This window comes from Notechis scutatus, chromosome 15, assembly GCF_049901735.1.
Source record: "Notechis scutatus isolate UNSWTSFEM ecotype Mainland chromosome 15, rNotScu1.2, whole genome shotgun sequence".
Taxonomy (NCBI): domain Eukaryota; kingdom Metazoa; phylum Chordata; class Lepidosauria; order Squamata; family Elapidae; genus Notechis; species Notechis scutatus.
In genome coordinates, this window is record NC_142023.1 from 7,772,254 (window position 1) to 7,785,763 (window position 13,510).

Consider the following 13,510-nt stretch of genomic DNA (forward strand, 5'->3'; position numbering starts at 1 on the left):
GTCGGGCCTAAGGATCAAACACCGAAAATGGAGTGGAGAAATTGAAGCCCCCTGAACCTGGAATCACACACGCGCGCACACATACACGGCAGCCTGGCTGAAGTCGAAGGGGGTGAATTCTGCCCCCTCCCCTGTTTTTTTAAAGTGTCTCTTTGTCTTTTTTGTTGCTGTTGTTGTCGTCGTCTTTGTTTTGTCCATCACACCTGTTCTGTGATGCTTCACTTTGGGAGTGGGAGGTGGGTGGGTGAGAGGGTTGGGAGGTCCTTGCATCCTCGTCTTGCTTTTCAAGAGCTTCAGCGCTCCAATCTCACAAACTTCCATGCCTGCAACATTAAAAGAAAAAAAAAGGAGAAAAATAATAATAAAAAGGAACATTTATTTCTTATTTCTTTTCCTTTTTTTGAACACGCGGGAAACTCTTGCGAAAGAGAACTCGGACCTTTTCAATAGACAAGGCTTTTCGGAGGCGTTTCTAATTTTTTTTTTAGAAATAAAATTTTTCCCTATGGAAAAAAAATACAACACAGTGATTATTAAACCGAGTTCTCGATTTACGATTTGGACTGGAACATCCCATTGTTAAACAAGGTGGGCATTAAGGTGTCTTCTCTCTCTTTTTGGTATAAAAACAAAAGTGAAAGTTAAAAAAAAAAATACCTAACAAAAAGCTTCTAATTCATTTCTCCAAAACTGCTAACAATAATGGAATGCCCCTGTTGGAAATAGATAGCAAAAGGAGCTTCACATCAAGCACATGCTGCCCCCTTGTGGCTCAGCTGGGTCCTGCATCCCCATAGCCAATCATTCGTCGTACACTCCGCTTCCAAACCCAAACTCTGGTTTTGGCTAAAATCCTTTCTCGAAGCATCAAGTATTCCAACTGGGACCCTAGTTATGACCTGATAGGGCCAAATTCCAGCCAAAAAAACATGGACTGAGGCCTGACAGGTCTGGAAAAAAAAAAAAAAAGAACGTCCAGCGTGCTCAGACCTTTTCACCTCATGCAGGTGACCTGTCTGTTGCAATGAGACCTTTATCTCTTCCTGACAGGCCACAAGTTGTAGATCTGTCAAGAGGCCTGCCAAATTCTTCTCCTCACCTGGCTGCTGTGCCCGATGGTGCAAGAGTTAAAACAATAACTAGGGCAGGAGGGTTTCCCCCACCCTCCTTGGCGGTGGTTCAACTGGCTTAATTTGGCCCCAAAGCTATTGGCAAGGTTTGAATAACTCAAAACCAGCCAGGATGGTGACTAGAAGACTAGAAGAAGAGGTGCTTGCTGGAGTTGGACTCTGCCCATTCTGGCTCCTCCTTTGGAGAGGGTTATATATTCTGGGAAGGCTCGAAGCACTGAGATTTGGTGGGGAGATCCCTGGCTTTAACCTGCAGCCGATTTTTTGGTTTTTTTTGCAGGCGACAACGGTAAGTGACATTGCAAGAAAGGGGTGGGTGTGGGAGAATCTTAACAAAGTTTTGAAGTTTTGCAAAATAAAAAAAACTTCTAAAGAAGATCGGAAGAATTTTAAAGAGGATTTGGGAGAAAGAAGGAATGTCTGATTTAGGGAGCTTGATGATTAGAAGAGTAAGAGAAGAAGAAAGCCACACTATAAATAAAATATAAATGCATGCACGAAGGATGAAAAGAAACTTTATATATCTTTTTTGGAGATAAGATAGGTTAGAAAAAGAAGAGCATTCTGACGTAATTTTAGAAAGAGATTAAAATGTAATTATGAAGAAAAACAGCATCTACAACCTCGTATATTTGTTCCTTTTTTCCATTTTTCTTCCTCTTTTTTTTCTTTTCTTGCTCCTTTTTCCTTTCTTTTCCTTTGCTCTTCCTCACTTCGTAATAGTTTTTCCACTTTGAGTTTCAATTTGTATCCTTTTTTTCCCCTCTTCCTCTTTTTTTATTTCCTATGGCCTTACTTATCCCTTTCCCTCCCTTTACTTTTCTCCTTTTCTGCGCCTGTTGAATAAAACTCTTTTGGTGATTTGAAAGAGATTGAAACTGGTAGAACAAAAGGAAAGCCAAAAATTCTCTGTGCAGAGAGTTTTAAACAGGGGACCACAGCCAGCCCTTTGCCCAGAATAAATAAATAAATTGCTCTTTTGTACAAGGGGAACTGAAAGTACAAACTGGGATTGTTTAAAGGAGCCAGTGGACAAATCTTTATTTTGGATGGTGCCAGCCCTGCTCTGTGCAAGCTGGACATTTGAAAAAGCCTCTATGGGAAAAATATCACAACCTTTCCCCCCCTGAATTAGGTCAGGCTGTATAACAGGATCGATCTCTTCAGTCGATTCTATCGATCAGTTTAAACACCTGAAGGCAGGACAAGAAGCCATAGATGGGGAATTAATCAAAGAGAAAAGCAACTTAGAACTAAAGAGAAATTTCCTGACTTTTAGAACGATCAATCATTGGGATGGCTTGGCTCCAGAAATTGTGGGAGCTCCATCACTGGAGCTTTTCAAAAATATCCTGGATAACCATTTGACCAGGAGGGTATAGCGTCTCCTGCTTGCGTAAGGGGTTGGACTAGAAGACCTCCAAGGTCCCTTCCAACTCTTTTATTATTCTGTTAAAATGGGGGGGAAACTTGCTTAACAACTCTTTCGCTTAGCAATAGACATTTTGGGATCAATTGTCATAAGGAGAGGACAACCTGTATGTGCAGATTAACTGCACCTGGGTGGCGGTGTGGAAATTATACACAGGGTGCACAGGTTGATGAATTACAACTCCCATCAGCCCCAGCGAGGATGAGGGGTTCTGGAAGTTGGGTTAGAAGGAAGGAGCCCATTCCTGAAGCTGGGAAGGAAGCTCATGTTGAATCTTGTGGTGGGGAGTTCCGCGGGCTCAAGGCCTACGTTGGTGCCAATATTTAGTTCTCCAGTCTTTCCGATAGGGCTGTTACAGCTGCCTCACAAGCATTCAAACTGCCTGGATAAATTATTCTCTGAATAATGGTTGTCCTTGATTCATATCCACTATTGGAAGCAGAATTCCCATCGCTAAGCAAAGTGCTTGTTAAGTGAGTCGTGCTTATTATTATTATTATTATTATTATTATTATTATTATTATTATTATTATTATTATTATTATATATTATTATATATATTATTATATATATTATAATATATTATTATTATATATGCCAAATAATATATTATTATATATGCCAAATGTTAATAATAATAATAATAATCAATAATAATAATCAATAATAATAATAATAATAATAATAATGGAGTTCTCATATCGAATGGCCTAAGCGCCAGAGCTCACTGCAACAACATTGCAAAAAAAAGGCTTTAAGAGTTGTCAGTCTGATCTTACGAAGCTTCTCCTCTGGTAATACTGATTTGCAAACTAGGGCGTACACAACCTTTGCCAGAACAACACTTGAATACAGCTCCACTGTCTGGAATCCGCACTGCATATCAGACATCAATGCAATTGAGCGAGTCCAGAAGTGTTTTACCAGAAGAGTACTACACTCCTCTGTTCGCAACAGAATACCCTACACCACCAGGCTTGAGATTCTAGGCTTAGACAACCTTGAACTACACTGCCTACAGTTGGACTTAAGCATAGTACATAAAATCATATGTTTCAATGTCTTACCAGTTAATTAATATTTCAGCTTTAACCACAACAACACGAGAGCACACAACAGATACAAACTAAATGTAAACCGCTCCAAACTTGATTGCAGGAAGTACGATTTCAGCAATAGAGTGGTCAATGCCTGGAATGCACTACCTGACTCTGTTGTTACATCCTCTAACCCCCCACTCCTTTACCCTCAAACTAACCTCTATTGACCTCACCCCATTCTTAAGAGGTCTGTAAGGGGCGTGCATAAGCGCACCATTGTGTCTTACCGTCCCTGTCTTATTGTCCCCAATTAGTTTCTATTTCATGTGTTTAAACTTATGTTTATGCTTATTTCTATTATATTGTAAGCATTTGACAAAATAAATCAATAAATTATTATGATTATTATAGACTCAATGTCTCAGTCCAAAGGCCTTGTGATTCTGGCGTACAGTGGTGGCTTGGATACGTCCTGCATCCTGGTTTGGCTAAAAGAACAAGGTTATGATGTCATCGCTTACCTGGTAAGACAATTTTTCAAGGACTCCAAATCAGTGTTATTCAAACTTGGTAACTTTAAGACGGGTGGACTTCAACTCCCAGCATTCCCAACACGCTGGATGGGGCATTCTGGGAGTTGAAGTCCACCCATCTTAAAGTTGCCAAGTTTAAGAGATACGGCAATGGCTTGATTGTGAATGTTGCAAGGGACCACAGGTAGAAATTCAACCGGCGTAAGTCTTTCCTCACGAGCGTTAGACCCGTCAGCCGCAAACTGGAAGCAGGAATCTCCATTTCAGCCTCTCGGGGGTTCAAACGTGATCGGTTGGCACCTAATTAGCCAGCAGCATGGCTGGGAATGATGGGATTTGACATCCAATCCGGCTACAAGGTTTTGGGGGAAGCAAAAATAGTCTTTAATGAAATATAAATTTCATTTTCAAGACTTGGGATCCTTTTAATTGAACATACACACAGAAATCCAGGATCTGAGAATAAATATCCACGATTAAAAGAAGTTGCAAGCCAGAAAATTTCAAAGGAATTTCAAGAATGAAGAATCATCCCAAAAAAGAAAAAAAAAAAGGTCACTTTATTTATCGAGACAAGGTTCAGGCTGTCTTATGATGAGTCCTGCTTTACTCAGCAGATAACTTTACACCTTTGGACTTATTTTTTTTCCCCCTTATTTGTTATTTGGACTTATTTTTATTGCCACAGAAGGACAAATACTGCTACTTCCTCCCTTGCAGGAATATTGTCTAAATGGCTGAGCTGGTGGCCCTAAACACCTGCTTAGCCAGGGAATGGTTTCAGAGGAGGCATCTGGGTTGGCATTTTAAAAAATAGTGGGGCTAGAGGACCTCTGGGTGCCCTCCAGGGAAGTCAGTATTTTCCCCTTAGAAAGTGCAGAGGAAGCTGGAGGGGGGAGGCTTATAGGAAGAGCTGGGCATCTCCTCCCATTTACCCTTCCTTCCTTCCCTTCCTTCCTTCCTTCCTTCCTTCCTTCCTTCCTTCCTTCCTTCCTTCCTTCCTTCCTCCCTCATTCTCATCTTCTTCCATCCTTCCCTCCCTCTCTCTTTTTGCTTCCTTCCTTCTTTCTCTCACTCTTCCTCCCTCTCTCCTTCCCTTCCCTTCCTCCTCTTCGCTCCTCTCCTTCCCTTAGTCTCTTCCTTTACTTTTTACCCCACAGAGATGGCTCTGCCCTTCCAAAATTTAGCAATCATCTTTTCCACGATGTGCTCAGATACCCCCAAATTAGGGATAATGAGACCCCTTTATACAATTAAGGGTTTGGTGCCTTTGTTCCTTTGAAAAACACACAAAAAAGCAGATTTCCTTCCAGAAATTATTTTCTATTATTTTCCCCCTTAAATATTTTCCAGGCCAACATTGGACAAGATGAAAACTTTGAAAAGGCGAGAATGAAAGCTCTCTCTCTGGGTGCCAAGAAAGTGAGTTTTGCTTGCTACGCTTAGCCCCGGTTGGCTTAATCATGGTTTGCTGAAAGAATCATGGTTCATTAAAACATACATGAACATCAGTCCTTCTTCCAGGAGTTGTGGAGAGGTTTTTAAGAAGAGATTGGAGAGCCATTTTTGACTGGAACGGGACAGGGGCTCCTGCTTGAGCAAGGGGTTGGACTAGATGACCTCCAAGGTCCCTTTCCAACCCTGTTGTTGTGCGTTCCACCTTCTGGATTTCAGGTTTACATTGAAGACCTCTGCAGAGAATTTGTTGAAGAGTTTATTTGGCCATCTGTCCAAGCTGGGGCTCTCTACGAGGACCGGTATCTCCTTGGCACATCCTTGGCTCGTCCGTGTATCGCCCAGAAGCAGATGGAAATTGCCTTGAGAGAGGAGGCCCAATTCGTTTCTCATGGAGCTACAGGCAAGGTGGGATGAGCCGAGATGCTGGTTTAATGAGGGTTCCTTGGTGCTCCCTGAGCTGGGTTGTTTTCTTGCAGACGTTTCATGGCCCAAACTAGGGAACATCATCAGTGCTAGAAGGGAGTGGGATGGGAAGAGGAAGAGGAAGAGGAAGAGGAGGAGGAGGAGGAGGAGGACTGTGGGATCCATGATGCTCCCTGAGCTTGATTGTTTTTTTGCAGACGTTTCATGACCCAAACTAGGTAACATCATCAGTGCTAGAAAGAAGTGGGATGTAAGGAGGAGGAGGAGGAGGAGAAATAGAAGAAGGAGAATGAATGCGAGGTTGAGCGCTGATGATGTTACCTAGTTGGGTAATGAAACATCTGCAAGAAAACCACCAAGCTCAGAGGGCACCAAGGACTCCTCATTTCAACCCTGAGCTACAAAATATTCTCCTTTATTGGTGATGTTTTCAATTGTTCCTCTGTTAATCTTCTCCGTGGATTTTACTTCGATGACATTCATGACAAAACCACGCTGGAATCTGGACCGAGGGAAGAAGGTCTATCTTATGTTTATCGGAAGATAGAACCAAAATTTGCATGCAACACAAATTTGAGTTTCCAACTTGAGCAAACTTAGCCAAGGTCTTGGGATAAGGCCTTGTTGGATTTTGTCCTTCTGAGTAATTCTAAATAATTCCGGACAGCGCTTGTTAAAAATTAGCTAAAGTGAGTTTAGTAGATAGGATTTTCCTAAAGTAGCTGACAAGCTTAATTGCAGAGGGTTGAATTACTTTGAGTATCACAAATTCCTGATTGGGAACAAATATTTAAGTTCTCTTGATGCCTTACTCAACGGAGCAACAGGCTGAAGTCATAATTCTATATTTTATTTTTTTATTTTTTTAAATCATATTTTTATTAATTTTCCATTATTACAACATAAAATATCATGTTTTCAACAGCGCTTTTGACATTATACATGTTTTTAACTTACATATCTTAACACATTGTATTTACTTTTATCTAATATTGATTAATGACTTTTTCTATAATTATTATTCTTGTATATTTACAAGTTTAGTTTTTTAAGGCTTCTTACTATAACTATATTTTATTTCTTCTTCTATTTTCCTTTTTAGTATTATTTTTCCTTTGATTTTTTTTTTTAAAAATCTGATTCTAAAATTTTAATTAAAAACAAACCTGGCCATTGCAATAGTTACTCCTGTTGCTGTTGGAAAAACAGTAAATTTACACAGGCTTGTAGAAATGTATGGCACACATTGCACCACAAGAGGGCAGCAAAGACTTACTTTTATCAAGATTCCTGCCCTCTGCAGCATCTTTCGGATTTTTTAAAATTTTGCTTCTTTATAGCCCAGAAGGGGGGCAGAGAAAGATTGCAGAATCAGGCTTTCTAAAAAGAAAAGAGGTGATGGGAGGGCTGATTTTGCTCCTATACAGTTGCATGCACACACATGCACACACATATATTAAGTGATTTTGGTCATCAGCATGTGCTTCATTAATGTTAAATGTTTAAGGTACAGTCTAGTCTTCAGCCAAAAATTGACCCTAGCTGACATCAGCTGTAGTTCAATACTTCTCAATATTTCCTAGAAGCGAAAGGCATATTTCAAAACGTTTAAGCCAAGGCCACACTGAGTTGAATTCAACTCCACTCAGCCTTAAACATACTTAAAATACGCCTTTTGCCTTCGAAGAAATGTTCTCTTGGCTCTCTTTCCCAGAGCTCACCTTCTGAAAGCTGCAAGCCCTTGGAAACATTTATTTCCATTCAAGTAAGCTTGACTTGCAGGCAAATGGGTTGAGAGGCAATCACCCCTTCAACGTAATCTGAGCCCCCAAAGCTTCTTGGTCCCTGATCCGCACTGCCCATTTCTTAAATGCACCATCTGTGTGAGGCTCCCTGACTGAGAAGCAGATGGGAGAAGGAAACTGGGTTAGATGTTGGCTCCGGAGTCTTCCTCCATCGCCGCCTCTTGGGGGCTCCTGCAAGCCACGATCATCTCGGTTGCTCTCAGCGCTCACTTGAATCTGAAGAAAGAGTGAAGGAGCTGGTTACCACTGTTCAAAAAAAGTTGTTGAGAGTGCAGAGAAGAGCAACAAAGGGATTGGATGCTAAAACATACAAAGAACGGTTGCAGGAACTGGGTATGTCTAGTTTGATGAAAAGAAGGACTAAGGGGGACATGATAGCCGTGTTCCAGTATTTGAGGGGCTGCCCCCAAAGAAGAGGGGGAGTCAATCTATTCTCCAAAGCACCTGAAGGCAGGATAAGAAGCAACAGATGGAAACTTATAAAGGAGAGAAGCAACCTAGAACTAACTTTCAGCCTGTCTGGACTTCCCTCCCCCACCCCAATCTGAAAAAAAACAACAACAAACAAATCTGGAGCTGTGTGTAAATTTCAAAAAAATCCCCCAAGGCCACCTCAAAGTTCCCTTGTCAGATAGGATTCGAACCCAACTCCTCCTAAAATGTGGCGCCCCCCCAATGTGGTTAAAACGCAGAGCACACAGGTGGGCCCAAATCCTGATCATCTCACCCGGCGACAGCCATAAGTATGAGCAATCGGGTTGTCAGTTCCTTTCACACACCATGTTGTAAATCGAGGACTTCCCGTATTGGTTAGATGGGAGGCAACCAGGTGATTCCGGCAGGGAAAACAAAAACAAAACAAAAAACGACCTAGAGATTTTTTCCCAAACGGAAGGAATCATGAACCATTTTCATTGGGCAAAACTGATTTGCAAGTTTTGCAGAATCCTTTTATCATCGTCTTCTTCTTCTTCTCCCCTTTAGGGCAACGATCAGATTCGGTTTGAGCTGACCTACTTCGCTCTCTCTCCTCGGATCAAGGTAAAGCTCTTTTTTTTTTGTGTTGCACGACACACAACCCAAGTCCCCTTCGGTCCCACCAAGCCTCCCCCTTCCGAGTGGCAGCTTTGAGGCGGCTGCAACCAGCCCCTGGACTTCAAGTTACACGCAGACCCCTCTCCAATTTAAAAGCTTATTTTCTCTTCCTGGAATCGGTGCTTGGATTAAAGCAGGCAACATATCAAAGCAGGAGCCACCACAGGCCATTTAAATCTCCACTTTAATCTCTCTAAACAAAGGTGATTCCAAGGTGGGATTCCTTTTTTTTTTTTTCATCCTGCCCAGAGCAAAATTCAGCTTTAATTGACCTAAAAAGGGTCAATTAAAATAGCACAGTGACTTAGCAAAAGTTAGGGTTAATTTTTGAGAAGGAGGAAAGAGGAGGAGGAGGAGGAGGAGGAGGAGGAGGAGGAGGAGGAGGAGGAGGAGGAGGAGGAGGAGGAGAGGAGGAGAGGAGGAGGAGGAGGAGGAGGAGGAGGAGGAGGAAGAGAGAGAGAGAGAGGAGGGAGGAGGAGGAGGAGGAGGAGGAAGAGAGAGAGGAGAGGGAGGAGGAGGAGGAGGAGGAGGAGGGAGGAGGGAGAGAGAGAGAGAGGAGGAGGAGGAGGAGGAGGAAGAAGAAGGATAAGGAGGAAGAGGAGGAGAAGGAGGAGAAGGAGAAGGAGGTGGAGGAAGAGAGAGGAGGAGGAGGAAGGATAAGGAGGAAGAGGAGGAAGAGGTGGTGGTGGTAGTAGTAGTAGTAGTAGTAGTAGTAGTAGTAGTAGTAAACAAATACAAATACTCTCTTGTTTGGCCAGGGAGTTGGACTAGATGACCTACAAGGTCCCTTGCAGCCCAGTCTCTAAATTTTAATTTTTTTTTAAAGAATTTTTCCAGTGCTCTGCCATTGTTGAAAGTTTTTGAGCAACCTAGTAAAGAATATCTCTGAATCTACTACCCTAGAGTTCATCAGTTGTCTATTACTAATTCATAATAATACTATAGTTAATACATCCCAATAAAACAAAGTCACTACAATCTACTACACTTTCAATCCTCCCTCCCTCTGTCCCCCTTCCTTCCTTCTTCTTTGCCTAACTTCACCATCTTCCTTCCCTTCCTTCCTTCCTTCCTTCCTTCCTTCCTTCCTTCCTTCCTTCCTTCCTTCCTTCCTTCCTTCCTTCCTTCCCTTCCTTCCTTCCTTCCTTCCTTCCTTCCTTTCCAAGGTCCCTTGCAGCTCTATTCTGATTCCTTCCTTCCTTCCTTCCTTCCTTCCTTCCTTCCTTCCTTCCTTCCTTCCTTCCTTCCTTCCTTCCTTCCTTCCTTCCTTCCTTCCTTCTTTCGTCCCTGTCCAATGTTCAAAACCAGTCATAACCCTTAAAGAACAGAGCTGAGAGTTCCTTCCTTCCCGGCCTGATGCCTTCCCCACCTGCACCAAACTGGGTTTTGGTTACTGCCATAACAAACTTTATTTCCACGGTATCTGCAGATCCTTGCGCCATGGAGAATGCCCGAATTTTATACCCGCTTCCAAGGACGGAGTGACCTCATGGAGTATGCTAAGGTACCAGAATTGTAATCCTGTCCGTTTTTCATGCTTTCTGGTTCTTCTACCCTTTCTTCATAGACCACAAGCTGGTAGCAATCACAGCCTTCGCCTGAGCATCGTAACTATTTCCTAGAATCGTTCTTTGTAGTTGATGGTTGGCTTTTCAAGTAGTCCTTGACTTATGACTGGCCATTTAGCGACTGTTCAAAGTTACAACGGACATCCCTTCCTTCCTTCCTTCCTTCCTTCCTTCCTTCCTTCCTTCCTTCCTTCCTTCCTTCCTTCCTTCCTTCCTTCTTTCTCTCTCTCTCTCCCTCCCTCCCTCCCTTTCCTCCTCCTCCCCTTCCTTCCTTCTTTCATTCTTTCCTCTCATTCTCATCTCCTTCCTTCCTCTTTTCCTCCCTCCCTCCCTTCTTTCCTTCCTCCTTCCCTCCCTCCCTTCCTCTCTTTCTTTCCTCCTCCCTCCTTCCTTCCCTCCCTCCCTCCTTTCTCCTCCTCCTCCCTTCCTTCTTTCCTCCCTCCCCCTTCATTTCCTCCCTCCCTCCCTCCCTCCCTCCCTCCTTTCCTTCCTTCCTTCCTTCCTTCCTTCCTTCCTTCCTTCCTTCCTTCCTTCCTTCCTTCCTTCCTCCTCCTCCTCCTCCTCCTCCTCCTCCTCCTCCTCCTCCTCTCCAGAACAAGTCACAATAAAACAGATGAGGAGTTTTGCATCACTCCCTCACCAGGGGCCCTTTTCTTCTCCACAAACGTTTGACAACTGTGTTCAATCAATCAAAAAGAAAAGAACCGTTTTGTGTACAAACCAGAAAATTGCTTGAAGTCCCATGTATCTTTCTATCTATCTATATCTTTTTTCCTTGCTATCTAAAGCAGAGTAAATGATTTCCAAGGTCCCGAAATTGAAAGCTGGGCACAGGAGGGGGGAAAAAAAAAAGAAAAGGAAAAAAAAACCAAAACTCCACCTGACAGCCTTTTTATTTATTTATTTTGTATTTGCAAACATGCCCACCCATCCACCCTGAACTTGAAAAACACGTGTATTTCAGGGTTGCTGTCTTTATCCCCCTTTATTTTTCCTGCCATCTGTTATTTACTGCCTCGAGGGGAAATTTACAAGAGTCACCCATATGTTGCCAAACAAATTGTGAAGTAGGTGAGTTGTTAAGACAGCAGCCTACGCGTGTTTTTAATTAGGGGCGCTTATTATATGGAAAACTGAGCGTGGTCCGGTTTTCTTTCTTCCTTCCTTTCTTCTTCCCCGCCTCCTTTTATTCCTGGTTCTCCTTGTCTTTGCTTGAAAAAGCTTTAAGGAAGGAGTAAGGCAATTAAAAGAGGAGTTTTGGGGGACTTTTCAATGCTTGTGTTTGTGTGAGAGAGAAATGGGACGCTTAATGGGGAAAAACATGTTCGCCCTCCATTCAATGGCCAAATATTGTTCCTGGATTCTAAGGAGCACCTGAGGATTTTGCAGGGCTTCCTCTCTCTTTCTTTCAACCCCCGGATTCCCAACCTTGTGTTTGCAGACGTCGAGTTGCAACTTACAACAGTTGCAAGCAGAATTGTGTTCTCAAGACTCAGAGCCAATCGGACCCCAGATGTACATTTTCCCACCCTGTTGTGTGTTGGTGCATTTTTACCCAATTGTATTGTATTGTTATTTTATTTTTCTTACTTTATTTTCTCCAATGGCCTAGGAAGCAGCAGAACATCTTAAATGTGGACCCAATTTTTGGGACTTATCATTGAGTCTTTTCTCACACTAACAATTCCTTCTCCTTCTTCTTCCACTTCCTCATCTTCCTCCTCTTTTCTTCCCTCTTCCTTCTCTTCCTTCCTCTCCTCTCCTCCTCTTCCTCTGCTGGTTTGTTTCCTGCAATTAATATGCTTCCATGGTTTCCTGCTGACTAGTCCTAAACATTTCCTGCCAACTTTATACAGATGATCCTCACGATTGGAGTGAGAATTCTGCAATTGCAATCCCTAATCCTGTGTCAGAATGTGTCAACCATAGGCAACTTGAAAATGGGTGGACTTCAACTCCCAGAATTCCCCAGCCAGCATGCTGGGAATTATGGGAGTTGAAGTCCACCTCTCTTAAAGCCTGCTGGCTGGGGAATTCTGGGAGTTGAAGTCCACCCATGTTTAAGTAGTCCAGGTTGAGATACACCCAGCCAGAAGAATGCCTCCTTCTACAAACCAGAAGAAACTTGGTATGTGTTTCCAACGGAGTTTGTAAAGTGTATGTGTAGTCTCTAGGGTGGGCAAAGGGAAGGGATGGTGATCCCCATAGAGGAGATTTTGTTGTTGACGCCAGGGCAAGTCTCGAGGAATGGCAGCTTGCACAGGTGTGTGTGTGTGTGTGTGAGAGAGAGAGAGAGAGAGAGGGAGACCCCGAAATGAAATCTGGACGAAACACTTGAAGCGCTTTGACTTCCCTGAACGTCCTGCTGTTTTCCTTGCTTGACAAGCTTAGCATGGAGCGATTGCTGCTGTTACTCCGGCGCTTAGCTTTCACAGGCCATTTCCCTTGGAGAAACATCTCCAGCTAATTGACTGGTGGAGCGACCTTGTAACAGAGCTTGGGTTTAGGACTGTCTAGGGTGGGGGGGAGAGGAAGGAAGGGGAAGAGAGGACAAGAGGGGTGTGGGAAGTGTAGGATCACCAATGCACACGCTTGGAGGAAGCAGGCAGAGATGGAACCATAAGTATAGGTAGATCTTCTTCTCCTCCTTCTCCTTCTCCTCTCCTTCTCCTTCTTCTTCTTCCTCCTCCCCCTCTTTCTTCTTTCTTCTTCTTCTTCTTCTTCTTCTTCTTCTTCTTCTTCTTCTTCTTCTTCTTCTTCTTCTTCTTCTTCTTCTTCTTCTTCTTCTTCTTCTTCTTCTTCTTCTTCTTCTTCTTCTTCTTCTTCTTCTCCTCCTCCTCCTCCTCCTCCTCCTCCTCCTCTCCTTCTCCTTCTCCTTCTCCTTCTTCTCCCCCCTCCTCCTCCTTCTTCCTTCCCCCTCCTTCTCCCCCTCCCTTCTTTTTCTGCCTTTGGATACTTTCAACAGCTTGACCCCCCTCTTCTCTGTGGTAGCCCTCAAATATTGCAAGACTGCTATCATGTCAACC

At 43.1% G+C, this 13,510-nt stretch overlaps 1 protein-coding gene across 1 annotated transcript in view; it reads left to right on the forward strand.

Annotated features, from left to right (window-relative positions):
* The first annotated feature begins 1,092 nt into the window (after positions 1-1,092).
* The window catches only part of ASS1 (argininosuccinate synthase 1), a 43,334-nt gene continuing 30,916 nt past the window's right edge, over positions 1,093-13,510 (forward strand). The window contains exons 1-6 of the mRNA XM_087944276.1: positions 1,093-1,419; positions 4,014-4,126; positions 5,489-5,557; positions 5,810-5,998; positions 8,806-8,862; positions 10,346-10,420. Of these exons, the coding sequence (XP_087800402.1) occupies positions 4,019-4,126; positions 5,489-5,557; positions 5,810-5,998; positions 8,806-8,862; positions 10,346-10,420 (498 nt within the window). The 5' untranslated portion in view covers positions 1,093-1,419; positions 4,014-4,018. The remainder of the gene's footprint in view (positions 1,420-4,013; positions 4,127-5,488; positions 5,558-5,809; positions 5,999-8,805; positions 8,863-10,345; positions 10,421-13,510) is intronic.